Source organism: Phacochoerus africanus, chromosome 6 (genome assembly GCF_016906955.1).
Source record: "Phacochoerus africanus isolate WHEZ1 chromosome 6, ROS_Pafr_v1, whole genome shotgun sequence".
In the NCBI taxonomy this organism is placed as follows: Eukaryota; Metazoa; Chordata; class Mammalia; order Artiodactyla; family Suidae; genus Phacochoerus; species Phacochoerus africanus.
In genome coordinates this window covers 108,397,921-108,424,481 of record NC_062549.1, presented here as the reverse complement: position 1 = coordinate 108,424,481, position 26,561 = coordinate 108,397,921, and the positions used below count along the sequence as shown (strand labels likewise).

The window sequence follows — 26,561 nt, the reverse complement described above, 5'->3', positions numbered from 1 at the left end:
ATGTTGTTATACCCTCATTGTGGTATTTTCCAAATCATGGTGGAAAATTTAGGGCAGTGATGGACAGATGATATAGACAGATGTACATATTTCAATGAAATCATGGTATAATTTCATTTAAATAAAGCAAAAAAAAATTTTTTAAATAAATAAAGCCAACTGACAAATATACCTGAAATGGTAATTTTCTAATATTAGAAGACATTTTTTAATAAAAAATTATCAATGTAAAAATTATTATTCATTTTTCATTAACATATATTCCAGTAGCTTAATTAATATTTTTCTTCTGGTTTGGCCTTGTCTCAGATGAGAATACTTGAAAAGGTGTAAGCAGATATCCAGGTAGACAGACCTGTTTTTAATAGCGTTGTGCCAGATGTCCTCATTTTGGGGGGAGAGATGTTTGAATGCCTGCTTATGGGCATAAGGCTACTTCCTTCTTTTCTTCAGTATACATATAAATTTTGTTGGCAACATTTAGGAGAGACAATGAGAAAAGCAGATGTATACACATAGTCAAAGAGGCAGACATTCACACAACACACACACACACACACACACCCAGAGAGAGAGAGAGACATGAGAGATGCGTGAGTCTTAAAACAGAGCTAAACAAAACAATAACCTGATGTCCATCATGGTGTCCCAGAAGGTGGATGAGACTGGATCTTAATAGCTTTACTATTTAACTGTAATCTTCAGCAATTCACTTAACAACTCTGGCCTCAATTTTCATCTGTAAAATAAGAGTGCTAAATTAGATTATTTCTGAGATCCTTCCAGCTCTGTGAATCACACTTTAGCTGATAAAATGAGAAAATCATGTGTAACAGTGGTTACCAAGTAGCAGTGGTTACTAAGGAAGCCCTCAGATTCAAATTCCTTTTCTGCCACATACTAGCTGTGAGACTGAGCAAGTTGTTTGGCTTTTGTACCTCAGTTTTTGCATCTATAAAATGGGGGTGATGATAATGACTTTGTCAGTAATTGTTGCAGCATCTACCACCTAATGTTGTGAGGACTGAATTAATACATGGCAAGTACTTAGAACACGTTAATGTTTAGCTCAATAAATGTGTATCTTTTTTATGATTACTTATTTTTTTTTAATCTCTTGTCTTTTTAGGGCTGCACCCATAACATATGGAGGTTCCCAGACTAGGGGTTGAATCAGAGCTGTAGCTGCTGATCTACACCACAGCCACAGAAACTTGGGAGCCGAGCTGCATTTGCAACCTACACCACAGCTCATGACAGTGCCAGATCCTTAACCCACTAAGCAAGGCCAGGGATCAAAACTATATCCTCATGGATAATAGTCAGGTTTGTTAACCACTGAGCCACAACGGGAATGCCTATGATTACTATTATGGCTTGAATTCTTAGAAAACTGTACTGTAAAACTCTGAGGTAGTGGTAAATAACATTGATAAGCTCAATTATGTCATTATTAATTTCTATATAAGTATAAATCCAGAAAATCTGATATTTTAGAATGTGCTTTGAATAGAGTAATGAAAGGGTTTTTTTCCCCTTGCTTTTTAGGGCCGCACCCGCGGCATATGGAGGTTCCCAGGCTAGGGGTCCAATCAGAGCTACAACCGCCGGCCTACTCCACAGCTCATAGCAACACCACATCCTCAACCCACTGAACAAGGCCAGGGATCAAACCCTCAACCTCATGGTTCCCAGTCGGATTTGTTTCTGCTGTGCCATGATGGGAACTCCAAAAGTTTTTTTTAAGTATTGACTTTAAAGAATATTAGCTTTATTACAGGATGGGTCGAGGCCTACTTCAAAGTATATATTGGATAAACAAACATCTCAATCCCTTACTTAGCACTTCTGTAATTTCTTTGTAAGTACACTATTCATATTATATTTCATGATCCTGAAATTTACAATCTCTAAAACTGTTTCAAAACCATTCTGTTTTATATAATTCTGTCCATAGTGTGGTTGGGAAAAGCAGACTGATTGAGACAAAGCAAGGCATTCCTTGTTATGGAAACTCTCCTGCTAAGGGAAAGGCTTTGATCTAGTTGCTGTAATAATCTTTAAAAGTCGTAAATGGTAGGTGCCTCGTTAGTGCAGTAGGTAGCGCGTCAGTCTCATAAAAATAGTAAATGGTTAGCATGTTGTGTTAGTTTGCTAGAGCTGCTGTAACAAAGTACCACAGACTGAGTGGCTTAAACGACAGGAATTTATTTCTCACAATCCTGGAGGCTAGAAGACAGAAATCAATGGGGTAGCAGGACTGGTCTTCTGAGGCCTCTCTCTTTCACTAGTTATATGGCCGTCTTCCTGTCTGTTCACCTGGTCTCTCCCTGTCCCATGTTTGTGTCCAAATTTCACTTCTTATAAGGACACCAGTCACATTAGATTAAGGCCCACGTAATGACCTCATTTTAACTTCAATTACCTCTTTAAAGACCCTGTCTTCAAATACAGTCACAGTCTGAGGTATTAGGAATTAGGACTTCACTGTATCACGTTGGGGGTAGGGGACACATGTTATGTAACACATAGACACTTAAGGATCCAAATGGTCCAGCGATATCTTTTACCATCAGCTGAAAGAAAATTGACTTGACATTTATATTAAAGGTTATGTTGCATAGTATATGTTTTTCTATCTTGGTTTTAGAATCTTTCTAAATAATAATAGCAAGAACAACCCTCTTTAGTAAATGTACAAAAGATCTGCTTTTGTGATTAGAAAATTATTTTCTGATAATATTTTTTATTATAGTTGATTTATAATGTTCTGTCAATTACTACTATATAGCAAAGTGACCCAGTTATACATATATACATTCTTTTTCTCATAATATCTTCCATCATGTTCCATCACAAGTGATTGGATGGTTACCTGGGCTATACAGCTGGATCTCTGCTTCTCTACTCCAAATGCAATAGTTTGCATCTACTAATTCCAGACTCCCAGTCCATCCCATTCCCTTCCCCTCCCTCTTGGCAACCACAAGGCTGTTCTCTATGTCCATGAGTTCGTTTCTATTCTATAGATAGGTTCATTTGTGCCATATTTTAGATAATATTTTGACATGTTTTTCTTCACTAGCCTAATCCTAAAATGCCAAAAGTGGAATGAGAGATATAATTTGGAATGTTGTCACTCTCTTACTCCCAAATGCATAAATAATTCTTCAAGAAAACCAGAAATGCCAGAGGGTGGGAAACTTAAATCTTGAGATAGTCAAGGTAATGTGTCAACACCTTTCATCCCTAGATAGCAGGTTGCTTTGGATGCATTTTTTAAAATAGTGTACTCTTGTCCATTTTTAAATTTGATATTTATAAATGTGTTATTTTTTTTAATTTCATATATACTGAGTTTTTAAGGAACTACATTAGTGGAAAGCCATCAAACACCCATTTGTATGTTGACTCTTTGAATTTTTAGAATTAACTAGCCTCCCAAATTTTGGTTTTGTTTATATGTATTAGAAAGAGTTTACATAATTGGAGCAAATTTGCTTTATATCTTTGCTCATATCCTATCACTGATACTAAAAACTTACTGAATGGGGAGTTCCCTGGTGATCTAGTACTAGGGTTTGACTGTTTTTTTGGGTTTTTTTTCTCTTGTCTTTTTAGGACCGCACCTGTGGTATATGGAGGTTCCTAGGTTAGAGGTCTAATCAGAGCTGTTGCTGCCGGCCTACACCACAGCCACAGCAACACGGGATCAGAGCCGAGTCTGCAACCTACACCACAGCTCACAGCAACGCCAGATCCTTAACCCACTGAGCGAGGCCAGGGATCAAACCCGCAACCTCATGGTTCCTAGTTGGATTCATTTCCACTGCGCCATGATGGGAACTCAGGGTTTGACTGTTTTAACTGCTGTGGCCTGGGTTCAATCCCTGGTTTGGGAACTAAAATCCTACTACAAGCCGCTGCACACTGTAGCCAAAAATAAATTAACTGATTAATTTACCAAAAAAAAAGAACAATTTGCTGAATGGCCTAAATCTCATTCAATTGTAGTCCAAGTATAAACTCCTTAAATTTGTTATCTGAGCATATAATAAGTGATTTTTATCCAATTTTGCAAGAATGATCTCCTTGGTTAAAAAAAAAAAAAAAACTGCTATATATATATACTAGCCAAGTGGACTTTTTTTTTAAATTTATATAGATTTTTTTGAGGTGCTTCTATGTTTGAAAATATATAGGAGTTAAAAATACTGTTTTTTCTCTTTCATGTCCTGTATCACCCACCACTTAGAGATAAAGCCTTCAGTTCCAGGTAAAGACATACACACACCCAGATACTAGACAGACAAACATCTTTCTTGTACTCCACCCTGCCCCACCTTACTACTTACATAGGTGTAGAAACTCGGGTGTTTCTTTTTCTGCCACCCAATCTATGTGGTAAAAAAGCAACAATGCCTGCTGTCCTATAGAATGAATTCAGTATTCCAGAGCAAAGGGTGAGACTTCCTTAAGAAGGAAAAGGTACAGTCAGAACCAGAATGAGTGGAGGTTGGATAAAGAGAAAACATCAGAATAAAATGAACAGAGCCCAAGCCACAGCAGCATACTCCCATGGCAAAATCAGCACTGCTGTTCAAGAGGTACAGTGGAGGTGTGAGGCCAGTGTCCTTTTGCTGCCTATAGTTCTTGTGGCTGTTGGCACATGAAAACTCATACAGAAGAGACTCATGCTGTCCTGGCTATTGGCCCTGGCTATGGGCCCTGACTTGGTGAGAAGTAGCATAAGAATAGACCAAATGGTAAGCTGGGCAAAATCATGTTGAAAATCACCTATTATAACTTAGAAATAGGAAGTTCCCATTGTGGCGCAGCAGAAATGAATCCAACTAATATCCATGAGGATGCGGGTTCTATCCCTGGCTTCACTCAGTGGGTTGGGGATCCGGCGCTGCCATGAGCTGTGGTGTAGGCCGACAGATACAGCTTGGATCCCGCGGTGCTATGGCTGTGGTGTAGGCCTGGCAGCTGTAGTTTCAATTTGACCCCTAGCCTAGGAACCTCCATATGCCGTGGGCGTGGCCCTAAAAAGCAAAAAATAAATAACTTAGAAATAAGTTTCATACTTAGTCCATTAACAGGCTTTTTTCCAGGGTATTAAAATATGTATAACTTTATCTTTTTATTATATGTATTTAGGAGCTTTTTTTTTTTTTGTCATTTTGTCTTTTTAGGGCCGAACTCACGGCATATGGAGGTTCCCAGAATAGGGGTCAAATTGGAGCTGTAGCTGCTGGCCTTCACCACAGCCAGGGCAACGCCAGATCCTTAACCCACTGAGCAAGGCCAGGGATCGAACCCACAACCTCATGGTTCCTAGGCAGATTCCTTTCTGCTGCACCATGATGGGAACTCCCTAAGTACATGTTTTAATTGACAAAACTAAAGCTTAATAGAGCTTCAGCTAGCTGTACCATGGTGTATGATGATAACGTATCCAGACAACTTGTCCACAAGTGGTTTTTATTTCAGATTTATGGACTGTAAATTTAGGCATTTTTTAAGCAGAAATATCTGCATCTGAACTCTAAGGAAAGATGGGTCTTGGAGCGATTCTGCTGGAAGGAATGAGCTGAGCATCTGGTTGAAATGATCTTGTCTTTCACAGTTACTTAATGGATGACGACAATGAGAAGTAACGGCTCATTTAGAAACTAAGCGGAGAATGAGTCTGTAGACTCTAATGTGGTCATGCCAAAAATCTGGCAGTCATATTTCTGATAATGAATATGGAGTCTGAAACAGCCTTTTTCTGAAAATCCTAGGCCACAAAATTTATATATTGGGCAGAAATTGAAGTCAAATGGACTTGGTTCTTTAAATTACAAAAGTTACGTCTTATCAAATATAATTTAGGGCCTACTTTTTTTAAGGTTACTGAGTCAAATACATTATTAGGAAAACATAACCAAAAATTACATATAATTCATCATTTAATATTTGAAAATAAATAGGAAAAAGTAGAAGCTGGTATGAGTAATAAGCCCTACAGACAAAGTTGAGATGGTGACAAGTTGATTTGTTGGTTTATTGATTGGCAAGAGGTGAGGGGATGAGACTTCCTCACATGAATTTGGCAGTTGGAAAAGTTCAGTTGTAACTGTGTTATTTTTCTGTCTGAGTGCATTGTTCATGAGTCAAGGTGGTTCAAGCAAATAGGCTTTTGTCATTCCAGGGAGAGAAAGTCAGTTTTTTCTAGTGACATTTATAAGATAGTCCTTGAAATGACAGTGGACATCTTAAAGATTTTGAAAGCCCTCACCTTCCTCAATTATAATTGTAAAAGGGAAGTAAGATTCCTGGTATTTTTCCTATCTTACTCAGCTAAAGCTTGAAGAAGTGGCTATTCTCTTCTTCCTCGTCTGTATCAGCCTGCAGCTGTCAGGCCTCATCAGCTACAATGACAGTTGACATTCTTAGGATTTACCAATTGTTTATAGTATAGTCACATAGACAATAAATTTCTTATTATTTTGCAGTATTGGACACCTTTCCACCATGCTGATGACATTTTAAATATACTTGTCAATTTTCCCAAATTTTAACTGAAGAAAATCTTAAGAATTTATACTTGAGAAGCAAAGTGTGACTGCCAATTATCAGGTCAGTATTACCCCCACAGTCACCCCAAACCCCAGGAACATCACTAAAACATAATACAGTTTTACTATCGTTCATTCGTATTTCATACAAAAAGTTATTGCAATGTCTTGTGTATTGAGATTAGATTCAAATGTAAAGGACCAGCAAAGAACTACTAAATTTTAATATTTATAAAGAATGGTTATGGGAATATGTGAAAACAGACCTGTTGGGTTTGAGTTTCACAGCTGTGGCCCTTTTTATCCTCTCGTGTCATATTTGTATTATATTCACTTCATGTAGGCACCAAGGTAAATAAGCTGGTACATATTAGTAAAATGTTCCAAATATTAAAATGTGTTCGGGAGTTCCCATCATGGCGCAGTGGTTAACGAATCCGATTAGGAACCATGAGGTTGCGGGTTTGATCCCTGGCCTCGATCAGTGGGTTAAGGATCCAGCATTGCCATGAGCTATGGTGTAGGTCGCAGACTCGACTCAGATCTGGCGTTGCTGTGGCTCTGGCGTAGGCCAGTGACTACAGGTCTGATTCGACCCCTAGCCTGGGAACCTCCATATGCTGTGGGTGTGGCCCTAGAAAAAACAAACAAGAAAAAAATGTGTGCAAAAGTGACTTACAAATGTAGATGTAACAAGAATCTTTTTGCCATTGGCAAAACAGTCTTGAGTCACTTTAATTATAAAGCAGTCTAGCCTAGGCAAGAAAAAGACCAAAAAAAAAAAAAAAAAGGGCAGCCCAAGCCACTTTTTTCTGAAGTCATTCATCTTGGCTGCCCCCAGTTTTGATAATGCCTTTCTTAGAATTCTTTTGGGAAATAAGAGAGGATTGTAGGTATTAGTAATTAACCATTGATCAGACTATATCAGGAACTTGGCAAGATATTTTATATTTATTAACTGAATCTTCACAACAATCTCATGAGTAAGATATCACCATCCCACTTTCACAGATAAGAAAACTGAGAATCAGAAAATTTGCTAAAAGTCACACAACTAGGACAATGCCAACCTGGCGTCTCTCTGACCACAAAGCTCTGTGTTGTTTCCAACATACCATCTTAGGTTAAGTGTAGCTTTATTAGGTCTCTTGTTTGGTGAGACCTAATAAAGGTCTTTTTTTTTTTTTTGCTTTTGCTTTTTAGGGCCGAACCCACGACATATGGAGGTTCCCAGGCTAGGGGTCCAATAGGAGCTAACAGCTGCTGGCCTACGACACACCTGCAGCAACGTCAGATCCAAGCCACATCTTCAACCTACACCACAGCTCACGACAACGCTGGATCCTTAACCCACTGAGCAAGGCCAGGGACTGAACCCACATCCTCACAGAAACTACATCAGGTTCTTAACCTGCTGAGCCACAACAGGATCTCCCTGTTTTTGGTTTTCTTAGTTCTTATTTTTAAAATAACTGTTGCGAGGTCTCTGTGATTCTGAAGTGAGAATCACTTACTAGCGGCTAAACCTCACCAGTTAGAAAGTTAGTCATTAGAGCTAAAGTTACATTGAACGTATTTTACCATGTGGCAAAAGATTTGTACAACATCTCCTGGAACAACTTCTAACACAGTGAAGTATGCATTTTCTACATGCTCTCATTTGCTCAAAGGCAGTAGCTCTGGAAGGAATCAATGACTCTTTTGTGTGCCTGAAAGTTAATGTGCTCATAGAAGTTGGAAATTATTGGAGGGTGTGTGAACTAGTCATGTTGTGATTCACTTTAAAGAAAACTATATGAGAGTGGTAATTTGGAAGTAAAGAGTGGGAAAGGGAAAATAGTTTTTGCTCTACTTTGTAAGTTATTAGTCAGAAGATCCTTCAAAGATTGTATCGCAGCCTAACTTCTATTTATATGTGCTTTATGAGAAATTAATCTCATAGAAAGGATTGAGTTTTTGCCATGCAATTTGCCATTTAACACATTTTAAAAAATAGAAAGAGTTCCCTAATGGTCTAGTGGTTAAGGATTCAGCATTGTCACTGTTGTGGCTCAGGTTTGATCCCTAGCCCAGGAACTCCTGCACCCTGCAGACGTGGCCAAAAAAAAGAGACAAGACTTCATAGAAATGTGAACTTGATAAGTCAAATAAGTTCAGTTTATAGTAGCCTGGCCAATTAAGATTTTTAAACAATATATTTTAAGAAGTCATTTAAAAGCATATCTGGGAGTTCCTATTGCAGCTCAGCGGTAAGGAACCCAACTAGTACCTATTAGGACGTGGGTTCGATCCCTGGCCTCGCTCAGTGGGTTAAGGATCCGACATTGCTGTGAGCTGCAGTATGTAGGTTGCAGACCCAGCTCAGATCTCACATTGCTGTGGTAGCCTAGGCCAGCAGCTGCAGCTGCAATTTGATCCCTAGCCCAAGAACTTCTATATGCTGCAGGTGTGGCTCTAAAAAGACCAAAAAAAAAAAAAAAAGCATATCTGTACATGGTTACATTTAAGTCTTACTTTACTATATGAAATATAAATATTGTGATAGATGTTCTCTGTGAAAGTTGACAATTTAAAGGAAAAATTTCTCCTGTACTCCCACCAAACATTATCTTTATTCAAATTCATTTCAGCCAATTTCAGAGGGACTCCAAACTGCTTTATATACAGTTTGCAATTCAGTTTTCTAAAACTGGAGTATCTTTTCATGGTGTGATAATTTTTCAGTGAAACAGTTTTGATTATAACACAAATTTACCTGAACTTCTAGTGAACAAAATTAGTGACCAATTCCAAGACCTTCTAGGATGTTTGTATATAATAAACCTGGAGAAAAAATGATGAAAATTTCATCTTTGTGAATAGTGGCGAAATCAATAATTAGAGTGAATTTTCTTTTCTTTTTTTCTTTTTAAGGCTGCACCCATAACATATGGAGGTTCCCAGGCTAGAGGTCAAATTGGAGCTACAGCTGCTGGCTTACACCAGAGCCACAGCAACACCCAATCCAAGCCGTGCCTGCAACCTACACCACAGCTCACAGCGACGCCGGATCCACAACCCACTGAGTGTGGCCAGGGATCAAACCCACAACCTCATGGTTCCTAGTCAGATTCGTTTCCACTGTGCCACGACAGGGACTCCACCATTTCCTTTCTTAAAGCATTTTTTACTGTAACTGTTGCTCTTATCTATCTCACTTTATTTTTTCTTTAATAATAATCAAATTAACTCTATCTCCTGGATATTGTCTGATTGTTGTCTTTGTTTTAGGCTTTCAGGATGAATCTGGAGAAACTCAGCAAGCCAGAACTCTTAACACTATTCAGTATTCTTGAAGGAGAGCTTGAAGCAAGGGACCTTGTTATAGAAGCTTTAAAGGTATGTTAAAAAAAAAAGAAAGAGAGGTCATCATATGTTTAAAAGCCATTTCATTGGTTAGCTATGGTATGACTGTAGCCCCATTTGAAGGTAAGAGGCCTGGGTATATAGATAGAGATACCTGCTATAGCAGCCACCTATATGGTATGATTTTAGGGACCCCGAGGAAGCCTTTCTGCCCCCAGGTAGTTCCTTTAGTCGTTAGAACTTCTTTCTTTAGCTTAGCTGTTTCTGAATGCCAGCTCCTTGAGAACTTGATGAGATCTGCTTCCTAAAAAATGCATATGTATACCCATATACATAATTCAGGATATAGGGAGTTCCTATTGTAGCTCAGCGGTTAACGAACCTGACTAGTATCTATGAGGATGTGGGTTCAATCCCTGGCCTCACTCAGTGGGTTAAGGATCCGGTGTTGCCGTGAGCTGTGGTGTAGGTTGCAGACGAAGGTCAGCTCAGATCCCAAGTTGCTGTGGCTGTGGCACAGGCTGGCGGCTACAGCTCCAACTGGACCCCTAGCCTGGGAACCTCCATATGCCATGGGTGCAGCCCTGGCAAAAAAAAAAAAAGGCCCCAAACCCCCCATAATTCAGGGTATAATATCTGTTAAAATAGGGTAGGGGTTGGGGAGGTGGCATGTGAGAACTCTACTTTCCACTCAGTTTTGCTGTGAACCTACAACTACTCTAAAAAATAGTCTAATTTAAAAAAACAAAGGAGCATAATTCCTTTCAAATGTCTTAAATCTTGGTAAAGACACACTGGAAATAGGGACATTTCCCAGTCTGTCTTGAGATCAGATCTGGAGAGGGGAAGAAAAGAAAGGGTATCTTGTGTGAGTAGTAGGAAGATGATATTCCCAAAGGAGAGGAGAAATAAGGAAAAAAAAAAAAAAGAGGAGACTGGGGCATGCTGAAGAAAGCAAGGTCTGCTAAGTGCAGCTGAGCCTAAGTATCTAAGAAGATTTTTATAGTTAAAATTTTAAAGGATATATTGATGTACATTTTAAAGCTTATCATTAAAAGGTTTATGAAGTACTTTACTGCATTTTCTCAAAATTTTCCTAGCTCCTTATTAAATGCTATATTAACATTTCATGCGTGTTCATATGAAGCTCCTTTGTTGAAGATTTTTTTATAGCAATGAAGATCATTTTTTCATTGCTATTCCAGGAGGCTTAGAGAATCGGGAGAAACAAAACCCCTCAGTAGAGTTCATACAAAAAGCTGTATCTCTTTAGCATCTCTTCTTTTTTCCCTTCTGGAATTGATACAGAGTAAATGTGTTCATTTAGTCATATCTGGGTAATCTTTTCTTAGATTAGTGCTCTGAAATTATAATTGTGATGAAAGTAAAATTTAAACCCATTATTTCTATATGCTGTGAAATTGAGTCAATTTGTTTTTTTAAGTCTGACAGACAAGGACTGACATTTCTGTCTAATTAAATATACCTTAGAGTATTTTATCCCTGAAAAATACTGCTTTTTTGTTTTCCCTTGTGGCTCTTTAATGTGTGCTAAGTAATTTCTAGTGGTTTCACTTTTCCAGAGTGCATGAGGCAGTAGCCTTCTGATGTGAGGGTGGACTCGGTCTTAGTTTCTTCCTTTCCCTGCTTACTCTGGTCTTGTTTTGCATGGTGTCCCTGGAGATGACATGTTTATGGCTTTGACATACCCCTAGTCACATGTTAAAGTTTATTGCCCAAATCTTTGCCTGTTGTGCCACTAAGCTGAACTGTGTGATCTTGGTCAAGTCATTCAGTCTGTCTGAAACAAAGCTTGTCTAATAATAAGAATAAATGATAGGAGTTCCCGTCGTGGCGCAGTGGTTAACGAATCCAACTAGGAACCATGAGGTTGTGGGTTCTGTCCAAGCCCTTGCTCAGTGGGTTAACGATCCGGCGTTGCCATGAGCTGTGGTGTAGGCTGCAGACGCGGCTCGGATCCCGCGTTGCTGTGGCTCTGGCGTAGGCCGGCAGCTACAGCTCTGATTGGACCCCTAGCCTGGGAACCTCCATATGCCGTGGGAGCGGCCCAAGAAATAGCAAAAAAGACAAAAACCAAACAAACAAAAAAACCAAGAATAAATGATAAATACCTAATATTTCCACAATAACACTACAATTTGCATGGCATTGCAAATACTCAGCAGTGCAAGGTCCACTTCTTTTATTTTTATTCTCAGTGTATGTCATGTACCCATATCCAAGGAACAGTCAGTGGTTGCTAATCATTTGAATGGATGTCTCTAGTGTGCCCTCAACAGTGCCTGATTTTCTGATGACTGCCCTGCCAACCTATATTACATTTAAATGTTCGCTCTAGTTGGTGACTCGTTTCTGCCACATCCACAGGACTTCCCCTTTTGTCATTGTTAAGGATTTCAGTGTACGTCTTTTCCCTGTACATCCCTGAAAACTATACTATTTCTTATGACCCCATCCCACTCTTACCAGTAATCCTAACCTGATTAACCCAAGACACACTCCCATTTGTTACCACATGTTTATCTGATCAGTGAAGAGAAAAAAAAAACAGAATGTATGGGGAAAGTTTGAGCTTGTTCCTAATTCTCACTTTTAATGCCTGTTGTTTTTCCTACTTCCTTCCCCTATTCTCATCTGAGACCCTTGGCTCTCCTTTCCATAGGAATTATCAGATAAGAACTGGGAGAGTTCCCGTCCCTAGGCTGAAACAGGAAGTGCTTTGTTCATGGTGACTCCTTTCAGAATTCAGAAAGCATTTTCCAGGAGCAGCATTATTATAAATAGTAATTAGATTTTAGAAAACTGCAATGGTTTGGCAACGTGCATTAAATAGACTCACCTGAAGATCTATCCCTGTTTACACTAAAACTCCATGAAGAAGTTTCTCATAAATATCCCGGTTGACTTACAGGAGTTCCCACTGTGGCACAGTGAGAATCTAACTGCAGCAGCTCAGGTCACTACAGGGGGGTGGTGGGGGGTTCGTGGGTTCTATCCTTTAAAAAGGATCTGGCATTGCCACAGCTGCAGCATAGGTCTCAGCTGCAGCTCTGATTCAGTCCCTGGCCTGGGAACGTCTATATGCCACAGCTGCAGCCATTTAAAAAAAAAAAAAAAAGAATCTCAGTTGACTCATACAGAAACTTGTGGCCCTTACCCATCTCATAATTGGGGTAGAAGTTGGGGAATGGCTGCCTCTACCAGAAAAATCAGAGAGTGACCTTATTTTCTTTTTGCTTTTCAGCCTTAGAAATGATACAAACCTGTAGAGCTTTATGTGTTTGTTTTGTATCCTCAGCACTTGGCATAGTGCCTAGCACAGAGGCTCAATAAATATTTGTTGAAGAAATGATTGTGCCATTGTGGAGTATCATTTTAAGATTGTCATAGTATTATCAAATGAATTATTAAATTTTACAGCCTGCCCTAAATGTGCTGAAACATACTGCCTCTGGTTTTAATGTTAACAGACGCTTAGGTGCTTGTTGCACATGTTTTCCTAAAATATCCTTTTTTCTACATGAATCCAATTTTAGTTACGTTAGGCAGCTTCTGACAAGTTGAAAGAGCAGCTCGAGAAGCAAGAGCTATAATTAAGAGAGTATTTTGATATGATACCATTCAGAATTAGGCACAAGTGTTGTATTTAGTCTGTGCATAAAAAGCCTGTAAGTGGTGAAGTTCCCTTCTGAGGCTTAAACTCTATGCAGTTTAGGTGAAATGAGTAAGTTCCCCCAAAGTGGTCCATCTTTTAAACAGTCTATTGTTAGATAAAATGAATAGCAGCTGGGGGTCCAAACTGTTTCAGTCCTTTGAGAGAAGCAACTGCCATACTAGATTCTTTCAAACAAAATGAAATCTTGTTTTATTTGTGGGATAGTTTTTGGTTTACTTTAGTTGGTTTGTTTTTGTTATTTTTGTTTGTTCTGGTTCTGTAGTCCGTCACGATTTTACTGCATTCTTTCTATATAGCTCTTGCTTAACAGCAAGTACTGTTGCTCCTCTTGGACTAATACAACAGCTTACTAATTTTCCTCCATTAAGTATTCTTTTTAATTTGTGTTTAGTTGGTTGAAAAGGTTTTGGTCTTTGTCCCAAATAGCTATGACTGGTTTTTCCTTTCTAAATTAAAAAAACCTTATCTTTTTGTTTTTACTTTCTCCTTACCTTCAAAATAGATTTTTTTTTTCCTGAACATAAAATCGGTTCTTTAACCTTGCATCTCTGAAAAAAACCATGTGGTTCACTGTTGCTGTTAAATAAATAGTAGGTCACATTGGTAAGGGTTGGATTTATATAGTTTCCATAGTTTGTAATTATATCCTATCTATAGAATTATAATTATGAAAGAGCTTCATTCCTTTCCCAAAATTCCTGCAAATTGCCAGATTGCAGCTACACCCTTATAGAGCCCCCACAGTTCTTTTTCTCCCACAAATATAAAAGCCTCCTCACTCTTCTGTTGCAGCCAAGACATATTTGGCACAGAACCAGGGAAGCCAATAGAAAATAATGTAATATTCGGCTTCTTCTCTATTTGAAGTCTAATTCTTACAGAGGCCATTTATACAGTATTTGGTCCTAGTTGAACTTTACATAAAGTGATTTTCTGTTTTAGAAGAGATTACATCAGAGAAAAGCATTCTGAATGGAAATCTCTCCCTTTGACCACTTTCTTTTCTTAAATAAGAACACTGTGGGAAATCCTTCCACAGAGAAAGCAGATTACATTGCTCATGAATCAGGAGGTTGGGGTGGGACCTCACAGTTCAATAAGAGAGGCTCGGCTCATTATTCTGAGAAAAGCTAGGAAAGGCTTCCCATAGTCTGACTACTCTAGAGGAAGATGAGGGAAACTTAATTTTAAAAATTTGGAAAAGAGATTTGACTTCCAATAAAAGTTAAATAGTTTGAGTTTTTTACATTGGGTATATATTATATCTACACATCTCAGAGCTGATGCAAAGCCACACATAGCTATGACTAAGTAAAATCTGTCCTGTATTAGAATCATTTTATTTTAAAGCTTCTGCAACAATAAATGGTAAAAATATTACAACTTTCACAGAGAGTTAGCTCAAAGAGTCTTGAATTCCTTTCCACTGATGCCACAAGCATAAAACAGGTATAATTCTTCTGAAGTCTAGGAAAGAATTTTGTTGTTTTTGGCCAAAAGCCATTTCAGAATTTCCCAAGCAAGAAAATTTAGACAAAAATGGTGTAGTTAGGACAAAGTTAGAAATATATTTAGCATATAGGACTGTAATATTTAACTCTTGTGAGTTTTTTAAGCAGCCAGGTTAAAAATAAAAAATCTAAATGACACATATATCTCTGTGGTGAAACAATAAATGATTTACGTTTGCCAAAAATATTCTTAAAATAATAATAATTGTAAGGCTTTTATGACAGTGCCAAAAATACAGAACAAAAGTTATCATGGAAGGTGCTATGGCTCAAGAAAATCACAAATACAAGTTCACTGTAAGTTGAGTCTGACATCTGCTTTTGGTCATGGCCTTGTTTCTGTTATGGAAATAGATTATTATAATGTCTGGTCTGAGATGAGGAAAATGAAACTGAATTTAGATATTACCATATGTTGTCCTATACAGCAAGCTTATCAAGTGTGTTTGCATTTTTTTTAAATCAGATAATCAACTCACTTAATAACAGACCTGTGGGAGTTCCCGTTGTGGCTCAGCAGGTTAAAAACCTGACTGTGCCTGTGAGGATGTAGATTCAATCCCTTGCCTCACTCAGTGGGTTAAGGATCTGGCGTTGCCCCAAGCTGCGGCATAGGTCACTGATGTTGCGGCTCATATCTGGTGTGGCTGTGGCGTGGGCATGCAGCTGCAGCTCCGATTCAGCCCCTAGCCTGGAAACTTCAGTATGCTATAGGTGTGGCCATTAAAAAAAAAAAAAAAAAAAAAGAACCTCTGAATATACTTAAATGTACTCAAAGTTGAAACATTCTTTGTCACTGATAAGCCTGAATGTAACAATTCTTTGACCAAAAATGATCTATTGTGATAGATGATTTTTAGGAAGAGCTTTTAGGATGGGTGTGGGTAGTTGAGATCTTTGATAAAGATTACATAAACATAATAACCCTATATATACAAACATACAGTACTTAATAACCCTATATACCCAAACCCAAAATATAACTCTGAGAAGTCCAATTTCTTCCTGGATATAAACTGGAATATTAGGAAGCAAACAGAAGTTTATTTAGGGAATTAAATTATGAGGTTTTTAAATTTACCTTCATAATCTTTACTATGAAACATGTTTTAGAAGGGAATCAATCAGTTGTCATTTGGGGCCATATTTTCATGTATTTTTTATAGTTGGCTGATATTTTTTATTCCTAGTCTGAGTAATGTTCATACATGAAATCCTAGCTATATTAATATATGCCTTGTATGCATATTGTATCTGGCTTGTCATTTCATACTCTTAACTCTATCTTTTGAAGAGCAAAAGTTTTTCATTTTGATGAAGCCTGGTTTATTAATGTTTCTTTTATGGATTTTGCTTTTAGTATCACATATAAGGAATCTGCCTAACCAAAGTCAGAGAGGTTTTCTCCTATATTTCTACAATTTTATAGTTTTAAGTTTTACATTTGAGTCTATGATACAACTTCAATTACTTTTGTTACATGGTACAATATATGGATCCAAAAAAAATTTTTTTTTGTATTTCAACTGTTCTTAGCCCGATTTGTTAAAAAGATTATCCTTCCTCTATAGAATGGCCTTGGCACTTTTGTCACAGTCCATTTTCTGTATATTTGTGGGTTTATTTCTGGACTCTCTTCTGTTCTATTGATCTGTTTGTCTACCTTGATGCCCATACTACATTGTCTTGATTACTGCAGCCTTTTACGTGTCTTAAAAATCAGGTAGTGTTTTTTGTTTTTGTTTTTCCTTTTTTGGCCACTCCATAGCATATAGAGTTCCCGGGCCAGGGATCAGCCATAGCAACTCAGGATCCAAGCCGCATCTGCAACCTACACCACAGCTCATGGCAATGCTGGATCCTTAACCCACTAAGCGAGGCCAGGGATCAAACCCGCAACCTCATGGTTACTAGTCAGATTCGTTTCTGCTGAGCTACAATGGGAACTCCTCTATATGAATTTTAGAATCAGCTTATCAGCTTCTCCAAAAATCCTATTAGAATTCTGAGTGGCATTGCATTGAACTTGTAGATCAATTTGGGGAAAATCAACATCTTAACAAAACTGTATTTGCTAATCCATGAACATGGTACTTCTTTCCCTTTATTTAGGTCTCTCTGCAATGCTTCGTATTTCTCATTGTATAGGTCTTTTGGCATCTTTTGTCAGATTTATCACTATTCATATTTTTTATGATTATTATAAATGGCACTTTTTAGAGCCGCACCACGGCATATGGAAGTTCCCAGGCCAGGGACTGAATCTGAGCCACAGCAGCAATCTGTGCTGTAGCTGCAGCAACACCAGATTCTTTAACCCACTGTAATGGGCCAGGGATCAAACCCAGGCCTCCACAGCTACCCAAGGCACTGCAGTTGAATTCTTAACCCACTGCACCACAATAGGAACTTCATGGCATTGTTTTTTAAATGTTACTTTCTCATTGTTTATTGCTGTAATACAGACATGAAATTGATTTTATATATTGATCTTTATCCTGCAACCTTGCTAATCTCAATTTATTCTAATAGCTTTTTTAAATAAATTCCATTGAATTTTCTACAATCATGTCTGCAAATAAAGATAATTTTACTTATTTCTTTCCAATTTGATTTCCTTTTATTTCTTTTTTTGCCTTATTACATTGACTGGAACCTCCAGTACAAAGTCAAATATAGGTGGTATGGATATCTTTGTCTTCTCCTGATCTTCAGGAGAAAACGCTTTTTCATCATTAAAGAAGATGCTGGCTATAGGTTTTCATAAATGTTCTTTTTCAGATTGAGGAAACGTCCTTCTGATCCTAGTTTGCTGAGAGTGTTTATCAGAAATGGATAAAAATGTCATGTGCTTTTTCAATAGGTTAAGGATCCAGTATTTTCAACTGCAGTGGCTGGGGTCACTGCTGTGGTTTGAGTTCAATCCCTGGGCTGGGAACTTCCACATGCTGCAGGCACAACCAAAGGAAAAAAAAGTAAACTCTTGGTTAATGGCCACGTGAATTGGGTGGTACGTCCTCATGATGGACTCTTGTGTGGCTATTTTAAAGTATGATGCACATGATGAACTTTTGTGTTCCTACATTGTGATGCTAAATTTACAAAGCAGATCATAACATTAAATATATCCTTTAGGAGTTCCCGTTGTGGTGCAGCAGAAACAAATCTGACTAGTGTCCGTGAGGATGTGTGTTCGATCCGTGACTCGCTCAGTGGGTCAGGGATCCGGTGATGCCATGATCTATGGTGTAGGTCACAGACACGGCTCGGATCCTGCATTGCTGTGGCTGTGGTATAGTTTGACCCCTAGCCTGGGAACTTCTGTATGCTGTGGGTACAGCCCTAAAAAGCAAATAAATAAATAAATCCTTTAATCTCAGTGATAAAGAATAAAAGACTCAAGTAAATAGATTGAAATTTGAATGTTAATTCTGGTTGTCCCTAGGTGTGGAATCATATTGCATTTTAATTTTTTCATTAAAACTTCTATATTATAGTAAATTAAAATCAGAAACTTATTTTTAAATAGCAATAATCTTGTACAACAACTTCTTGCTCAAATTTCTGTTTAGTAACAGCCTTGCTCTAAGAAGATAATTTAGCCATATATTATTTACTTTGTAGGAAAATATATTAGAGCCATATAGAACTATAGTTGAATTATTGCCTTTTTGTTGTTCTTGATATTGTTAATATTACTCTTTTCCAACTCACCCTAAATAACTCAACTGTCTCTGCCTCAGAAACCTATGTTATAAAGCTATCCAATAAAAAGACCACAGAGTTTAGGGGAAGAAGAAAAAAGGCTGTGATTAAAGATATCATACCAGTCTAAAGAAGCATCTTTCAAACATTTTTGAAATACATTTCACCGTTTTGCCACAATCCAGGACACACATACATACCTACATACATATATTAACTAAAACAAAAATTTCACTAAAATGTACACTAATTTTATATTTTACTATACTATATTTATACTATACCATACTGTAATCACTATTTTTTTTTTTTTGCTCTTCATCTTTCTGCTGATTGTGACCCCCACTAACCTAGGTTCATGATCCTGTCTAGAAATTTATGCTACAGATGTACTTGGACCTATACAATAAAGTGTGCATGTAAGGGTATTTATTGCAGCATTGTTCATGACAGCAAAATGCTAGAACAACTTATGTATATATTAGTAGGGTTCTGGTCAAGTAAATTATGGTATATTATACAGTAGAATACTCTGCAACTGTTAAAGAAATTGGGAGCTAGATCTTTATGTATAATATTCTCCAAGATATAGAAAGTGAAAAAATAAGGCCCAGAACAGTGTACCCAGTAAAAGAAAAAAGAAACAGTATTAAGTTGCAACTGGTTTGGCCAGAAATACATCTAAAAGCCTCTTCCTTCCTTCCCTTTGGTTTGGTTCCCTTCAGAGTGGTAGGATATCCCAAAGTGGTCTGCCCTGGGACCTGGGAAGGGAATTAAATTAGTAAAAGGAAAGTACCAGGTGTGGTGGTGGGTTATTCTGGCCAAAAAGAGCCAAAAGAAGCAGGAAAGGCTGGTCATATGTATGGGATGTCTATAAATTGGTTATCTATAAAAAAGAAGACAGCATTCTTAAGTGATTAAGTATCCTTGCTGCATTCAGAAAAACACTGAGCTCATATATAACAGCGAATTCTTAAAAATAATTGTCTGATATTAGCTATTCTCCAAGATAACAGTAAGTGAAAGAACAAGACACAACTTTTTATCATGTCATCATTTATATTACAAATTGTGGCATTTAGGGCTTTGAGAGTGAAGGTACCAGAAAAACAACCACAGCTCTCATTTAACTGACATCTTCCTTGGGGCAGTTTTTCTTATGCCTTTGAGGAGAGAAAGGAGAATTCATCTTGTAAAATGCTACCTATTTAGAGAACACACAGTTCCGTAGCAGTTGGGGAAAACTTCAGAAAAGGTTATAACAGTGGGGAATTTTGTTGCATTTTTCAACCTGAAACTAAAACAAATGAAAAGGGGAAACAGCTTATTCCTGTTATTTTGACTTCCTCTTATTGTGTCTTCCTTGCATGCGTTAGCTTTGTGATTTGGGATTAATCAGAGGTTATTTCTGGTTGCCCCCATAAAGAAAAGAGAGAAGAAGACAAAGAACATGCTTCTAAAATTAAAGTCTGTGGTCCTTCATTTAATATTTCAGTTCAGCCAATTGTAGAAATGAATTGAAAGACAGGAGGAAACTATCTTGTGTGTTTGCTGAAAATCTTTATGGAAAAGGAGGAACATTTACAGAATGAAGCTGAGAATTTTATTATATAGGATATTATTTCTTTAGAAAAGTAAGCAATTTATCTATTCCACCAAATTCTTCTCATGTATACACAAAGATGCTCACTGCAGTATTATTTAATACATTGTATTTGAAAGCTACAAACAGCCTAATTTCACTTGTCCATCAGTAAAGTATAGGTACATAACTGATTCACCTGATTATGGATTATTACATGATTGCTTTTTTTTTTTTTAAAACAAGCAAAAAAAGGCTATGTACTTACTGACTTAGAAAGCTCTTTAAGGCACAGTAAGTGAAAACAAGCTGCACAACAGTTTTACAGAAAATAGTATCTGTGTAATTACACACACACACACACACGTATATGCTTGGAAAAGGTATGGAAGCATGCCCATCATACTAAGAACTTTCTGAAAGGAAAGAGAGATTGGGTTACATTTAGGAAAGACTTAAGCGTTATCTATGTAGTTAAAATTTTTATTTTTTTATAAGAAATATTCATTTGCTAATGGTAAAATGAAAATTAAAATTATATTTGCAAGAATTATAGTATAAGCAGTGGGTTGGCAAGTTAAGAACAATGTTTACTTTTTAACTGTCTTCTAGGTAGTTTATACTTCTCACAGAAATCTATATTAATTTGAAAATGTAGTTAAGGAAGTAGAGACCAGCATAGATGCCTAGGGAAAGCATAGGCTTGTTATAGATCCCTAATATCCCTACCTCTACATCCCTAATGTTCCCCAAAAAAAGCAGTAAATTTCTGACTGATTTTCAAATTCTGCCTTTGTGCAGGATACCTAAGTTATTCCTTGAGAGTGGATTCTTTTATACATCATGGACTCAAGTAAAGCTGACAGTATATGTATGAGAAGCCCCATGATTAAAATTTCAAGAAATTTAATATCATAGCAGGAGACCTACAGCCCTTCAAAGTATTTTTCCTATCTTTAGTTTCATATGTGTAATTCATAGTATTTCATTGTTTAACAACAAAAAGTGTCTTCTGCCTCAGTAAACCAACTTCACCTAGTGAATGCTAAGATACGCCTAAGTTCAAAAAAAATTTTTAATCTAATTTGATACCTAACATGTTGTCTATTCAACAAAAGACTGAATTCATTGGTAGAAATGAGTATGAGATTATATTATTATTTAATTCAGAAGTCTTCTTAATGATTTGAAATTTCATATCTGGAACTCTTCATATAAACATACTCAATAAATTTGTGTATACTTCTATCATACCTAATGAATTTCTCTTTTTCTTTCTACTGGATTAGTGATGGTATGAGAATTTATTCATGCTGACAGGCTTCACAGATGGTGTATTTTCATCTCTCTTTTCTTTATATTTAGTATTTCTTTTTTTCATTAAATATAAGCTTTATGGGGAGGGGGCGGGCAGGTACTGTATCTTGCTGCACTGCATCCCAAATATCTAGAACCTAGTAAATTCTTCAGAAATACCTGTCATCTAAGAGAATAAGTTAAGGCCCTTTAACTCGAATGTATTTAAGCTCCAAAAAATATATTTTTGAGAAGAGAGGCTTACCTATAGTGATATAGTTTGCCAACTAAAAATTGTCATTCACCATCTGGTCCTACTAGCCACTGCAGTTGCTGACCTTCACACCCGAAAGGAGTTCAGGGCAGAGAACAGGAGTAAGGCCCTCTGTGCCTTGGTAAAAACTGACAGAACAGACCTTCAAATAGGTATTTTCCGATTTTATGAGCCCAATTTCTCATATGTAGAAAAGCACTGAAATCATTAACAGGGACACCCGCTTCTCGTGACTAGCAGCCACCTTCCGCCAAGACGTGTGCTTGATTGCATGTATTCTCTTCACCAAAATCACTTGTGTACAGACCTCCCCAATCTGAGAGGCCGTCTCCCAGGCTAGAGTCCTCATTTTGACCCCAATAAAACTGAAGGTGGCGTCCCCTGCTGGCTCAGCAGGTTAAGGATCCAGCATTGTCACCACAGTAGCTGGGATTGCTGCTGTACCACCGGTGTGATCCCTAGCCTGGGAACTTCTACATGCCATGGACGTGGCCAAAAAAAAACCCTTAACTCACAGCTTCCATGTTGTGCTTTTTTTTTTCAGTCATCAAGTTTCACAACTTAACTGTTGCTGATAATGCCCATGCAGTGACATTATTTATATCTCACTCATACTAAGAAAGAACAATTTGTTCTTCATACAGGAAATCGTTGCTTTGTGTTTGCTTACATATTCATAGTAGAGGATACCAAATAATTAGGCTGTGTATCCTTGTTCACTACGTATCTGTATTCAACTAAAACAAAAAAAATCAACTGACGTTTTACTTTGGTATCCTTTCCTGTCAATTTGGGATCTGCATTCCCTGATTGGTTAGTAAGGGGATTTTATGAGTGTCAGAGAAAATGGTACAGTATTTTTTTAAGAGTACAGTATTGCTTGTCTGTCTTCATCTGTCTAGATATCTACAAAAAATATATATTGTCTCCCAGACTTTTCAGCTAAGAACTCCATGGGTATCTGTCTAAATTACACAAGTCCTTTTTCTGTCTTTCAGAATATATTTATTTATCCCTATTTTTCCAGTGTTGTTTTTGGTTTTGGCTTTCCCAGAATCTTCATTATCCTCCCTTTCTCTGCCTTTCAAATTGATAATCTCAGTTCTTTTCTCTTTAAAATCTTCCTGTCAGTCTCTTGTCTTTCCTTTCCTGGCAGTATCTTTCATCAGTGGGACAGATAACCCACATCAGATCTAGAAATCATTAAAGGAAAAGAATACTAGAACAAAATCTTAGAGGCTTAGAATAGAGCCAGTTTTCATGTTCTTTATGGGATTAAAATATCCCATTCTTGTCCCTAGTGACTTTTAAAATTTCCTAATGGGATCATCACTCTTTAAAATAAAAAGGAAGGAAGGGCTTATATATCTCCAAACAAAGACCTCCTGTTCTTCTTCTGATCCAGGCATGTTCTAATCTCCTTCAGTACACTTTTATCATGAAGATAAAGGCAGTCTTGGCTTGGGATTACTGGAATTAATAGTAGCAGTGTTCAACTTTCATATGCTCAATTTCACCATACATTCAGTGCCTTACTGTAGTGAGGAACGTTACCAGTTTACTTTTTTTTTTTTTTTTTTTTGCTTTTTAAGCCACCCCCATGTTATATGGAAGTTCCCAGACTAGGGGTCGAATTGGAGCTACAATTGTCAGCCTACACCACAGCCACAGCAACACCAGATCTGAGCTGCATCTGTGGCCTACACCACAGCTCACTGCAGCGCCAGATCCTTAACCCACTGAGCAAGGCCAAGGATCAAACCCAAAACCTCATGGTTCCTAGTCAGGTTCGTTGACTGCTGAGCCATGAAAGAAACTCCACCAGTTCACATTTTAAACTACCATTGAACACCCCACAATGCATTTATAACCCACCTTTTACTTTTCATTCTTGGCTTCTTTACCCCTCTCCCCATCCATTCTCTAAAGAAAAACTATTCTTCCCTAATTAGGGTGCCATGCCACCTGTATGACTGCTGCTTGAAACCAAATAGCTACTACCTTCCTCTACATAAGGCTGCAGTGACAATAGAAATTGCCATCCTTCCATCCTCTGACTTGTGACATGGAGCTTGTTAGGATGTATAATTAGCACTGTCCTTGCTTCTGTTTGCCTGCCCTGATGTCTTGTGCTCACTGCGGTGTAGTTCTCAAACCACATTGGTCCCCCTCTTTCATTCTACTCTGCTCTACACTCCCCTTGACTTCCCCCACCCCCACAAACTTCTTATTCCTGTTGACTTGATAAACATTATCAAATTATTATTAACACTTCTCAGCCAAGGAAGGACCCTTATCCTAAGATCTCACATTTGAGCAGCTTGTTTCTTGCCATGTTTCCTTATGGTATTAATTTGTGTTTTGTGATTTAAGAATCTTCTTTCAAACAGATTTTCAGGTTTAGACCCATTATGCAATTACACCACTTCAAATCCTTCTCCACAGAATCCTCTAACTAGAGGAAGAAGATACCCTTTCACATCTAATTTAGTGAGTTTTTTGTTTGTTTGGTTGGTTTTGGCTTTTTAGGCCCAATCCTGTGGCCTATGGAAGTTCCCAGGTTAGGGGTTGAACTGGAACTGCAGCTGCTGGCCACAGCCACAGCAACATAAGATCCTTAATCCACTGAGCAAGGCCAAGGATCAAACCCGCATCCTCATGGATACTAGTCGCGTTCGTTACCACTGAGCCATAGCAGAAACTCCTAGTGAGCTCTTTTTTAATATTTTAACATGGAAGTTAGTTTCTACTCTGTTAATACATAGTGAGCAAAAGAGCCTGAGCATATCTGTAATAAAGATGTCTTTCAAATTCGTAGTTACTTAGTGTCACTCAGTTATGGTCTGTGGCCTGGGTCTCCTTATAGTTTAGAGACTGTTCTTGAATTGTGTGGCCCCCTGCCACCTCATGGTGTTTCCTGTGATTCAATAAATTGCTGATAGTCCCATTTTTCTGCCAGAACCCACCCACTTCCAGGGTTGGCCTTTTCCTTCCTATTCCTTATGAGGATAAGGTCTGAGTCTTAGAAAGTTCTGATCAAAGAAATTGTACTTGGTGTTCCTCTAAACATTAATGGTATTGTTTAGAAAACATTTAAATAAGCAGAAGCAGCTTGTTTATTTCTGTTTAGGCCTTAAACTTGTCTGGCAAATTTTAAGCTCCTTGAGAGCAGAGGCCACATTTTACCTGGTCAAATCTCTATCCCCCTATCCTTGCCCACATCACTTAGCAATATATAGTACCCAGCAAGCATTAAGTATTCAGTATAAGCATTGAAAGTATGTGTCCCTATGAATGATCCAGAAAATTTTCTCAGACCTCTGCAAGGCGGATTTTGATTGTCTAACCCTTATAACAGACTTTTTTTTTTTTTCATTTGTATATATGCTGTTAGGCCAAACTTTTCTTGCTTTGTGGGTTTTTATAATGTTCATCAGTTTAATAATTCTGACTCCTTTTTATGTCCATTAGAATTTACATATTTATTATAGCTCAAAATGTTAAAAATCATAGATTCAGGAATCAGACTTTTTAGGTTCTAAACTCTATTTTAGTGTTTTTTAAGCTTTTTGACAGGGACACGTAGTAAAAGGTAGACTTTGCATTGTGACCCAAGGGACACATGAACACATGCATGTGTGTGGGCACACACACACATACACACACATCTCTATTCTTTGTTTTTTGTTTGTTTGTTTTTTGGGGTTTTTTTGTTTTTTGTCTTTTAAGGGCTGCACCCAAGGCATATGGAGGTTGCCAGACTAGGGGTCAAATGGGAGCTACAGCTGCTAGCCTACTCCACAGCCAGAGCAACTCGGGATCTGAGTTATATCTGTGACCCACAGCTCACGGCAATGCCAGATCCTTAACCCACTGAGTGAGGCCAGGGATCAAACCTCCATCCTCATGGATACTAGTCAGGTTCGTTAACCTCTGAGCCATGATGGGACCTCCACACACATCCCTATTCTTAAGCCAGAAGAAGTTTCTCAAAACAGTGCTTACAACATTCAGTGCTCTGTGAGGTTTTCTATTCTGTTCTACTTCACTTTTAAGCTACCGATCAAGACCTACTAAATTGAAATTCATTTCTATGAAGTCCTGGGAAATATCTGCTTATATGTATTACTCATTCAGCTAACATATTCAGAACTTACTACTATATACCATTTACTGTTCCCCTCCACTACTAAACTGGCTTTGTGACCTTGGGAAAGTTGCATGTTAATGTTCTCTTTCTTCTATAAAATGGAGGTAGAGTGATGTCTACCTCCAGAGGAGCACTATTGGGATGAGATGAGGTATGCAAGCACTGAGCGCACTGCTGGGTGCATAATAAGCACTCCAGGAGTTCCCGTCGTGGTGCAGTGGAAACGAATCCGACTAGGAACCATGAGGTTTCAGGTTCGATCCCTGGCCTCGCCCAGTGAGTTAAGGATCCAGTGTTGCCATGAGCTGTGGTATAGGTCGCAGACATGTCTTGGAGCCCAGGTTGCTGTGGCTGTGGTGTAGGCCAGCAGCAGCAGCTCTGATTAGACCCCCTAGTCTGGGAACCTCCATATGCCACAGATGCAGCCCTAGAAAG

The 26,561-nt window shown here is 38.0% G+C and overlaps 1 protein-coding gene across 3 annotated transcripts in view; it reads left to right on the top strand.

Moving 5' to 3' along the window:
• CTTNBP2NL (CTTNBP2 N-terminal like) overlaps nt 1-26,561 on the top strand; it is a 53,924-nt gene that overhangs the window by 6,894 nt on the left and 20,469 nt on the right. For 2 of the 3 annotated variants that reach the window (XM_047785003.1, XM_047785004.1), the window contains exons 2-3: nt 6,504-6,627; nt 9,837-9,944. In XM_047785003.1, the coding sequence (XP_047640959.1) occupies nt 9,846-9,944 (99 nt within the window). In that variant the 5' untranslated portion in view covers nt 6,504-6,627; nt 9,837-9,845. The remainder of the gene's footprint in view (nt 1-6,503; nt 6,628-9,836; nt 9,945-26,561) is intronic. The other variant, XM_047785005.1, reaches the window with a different exon arrangement.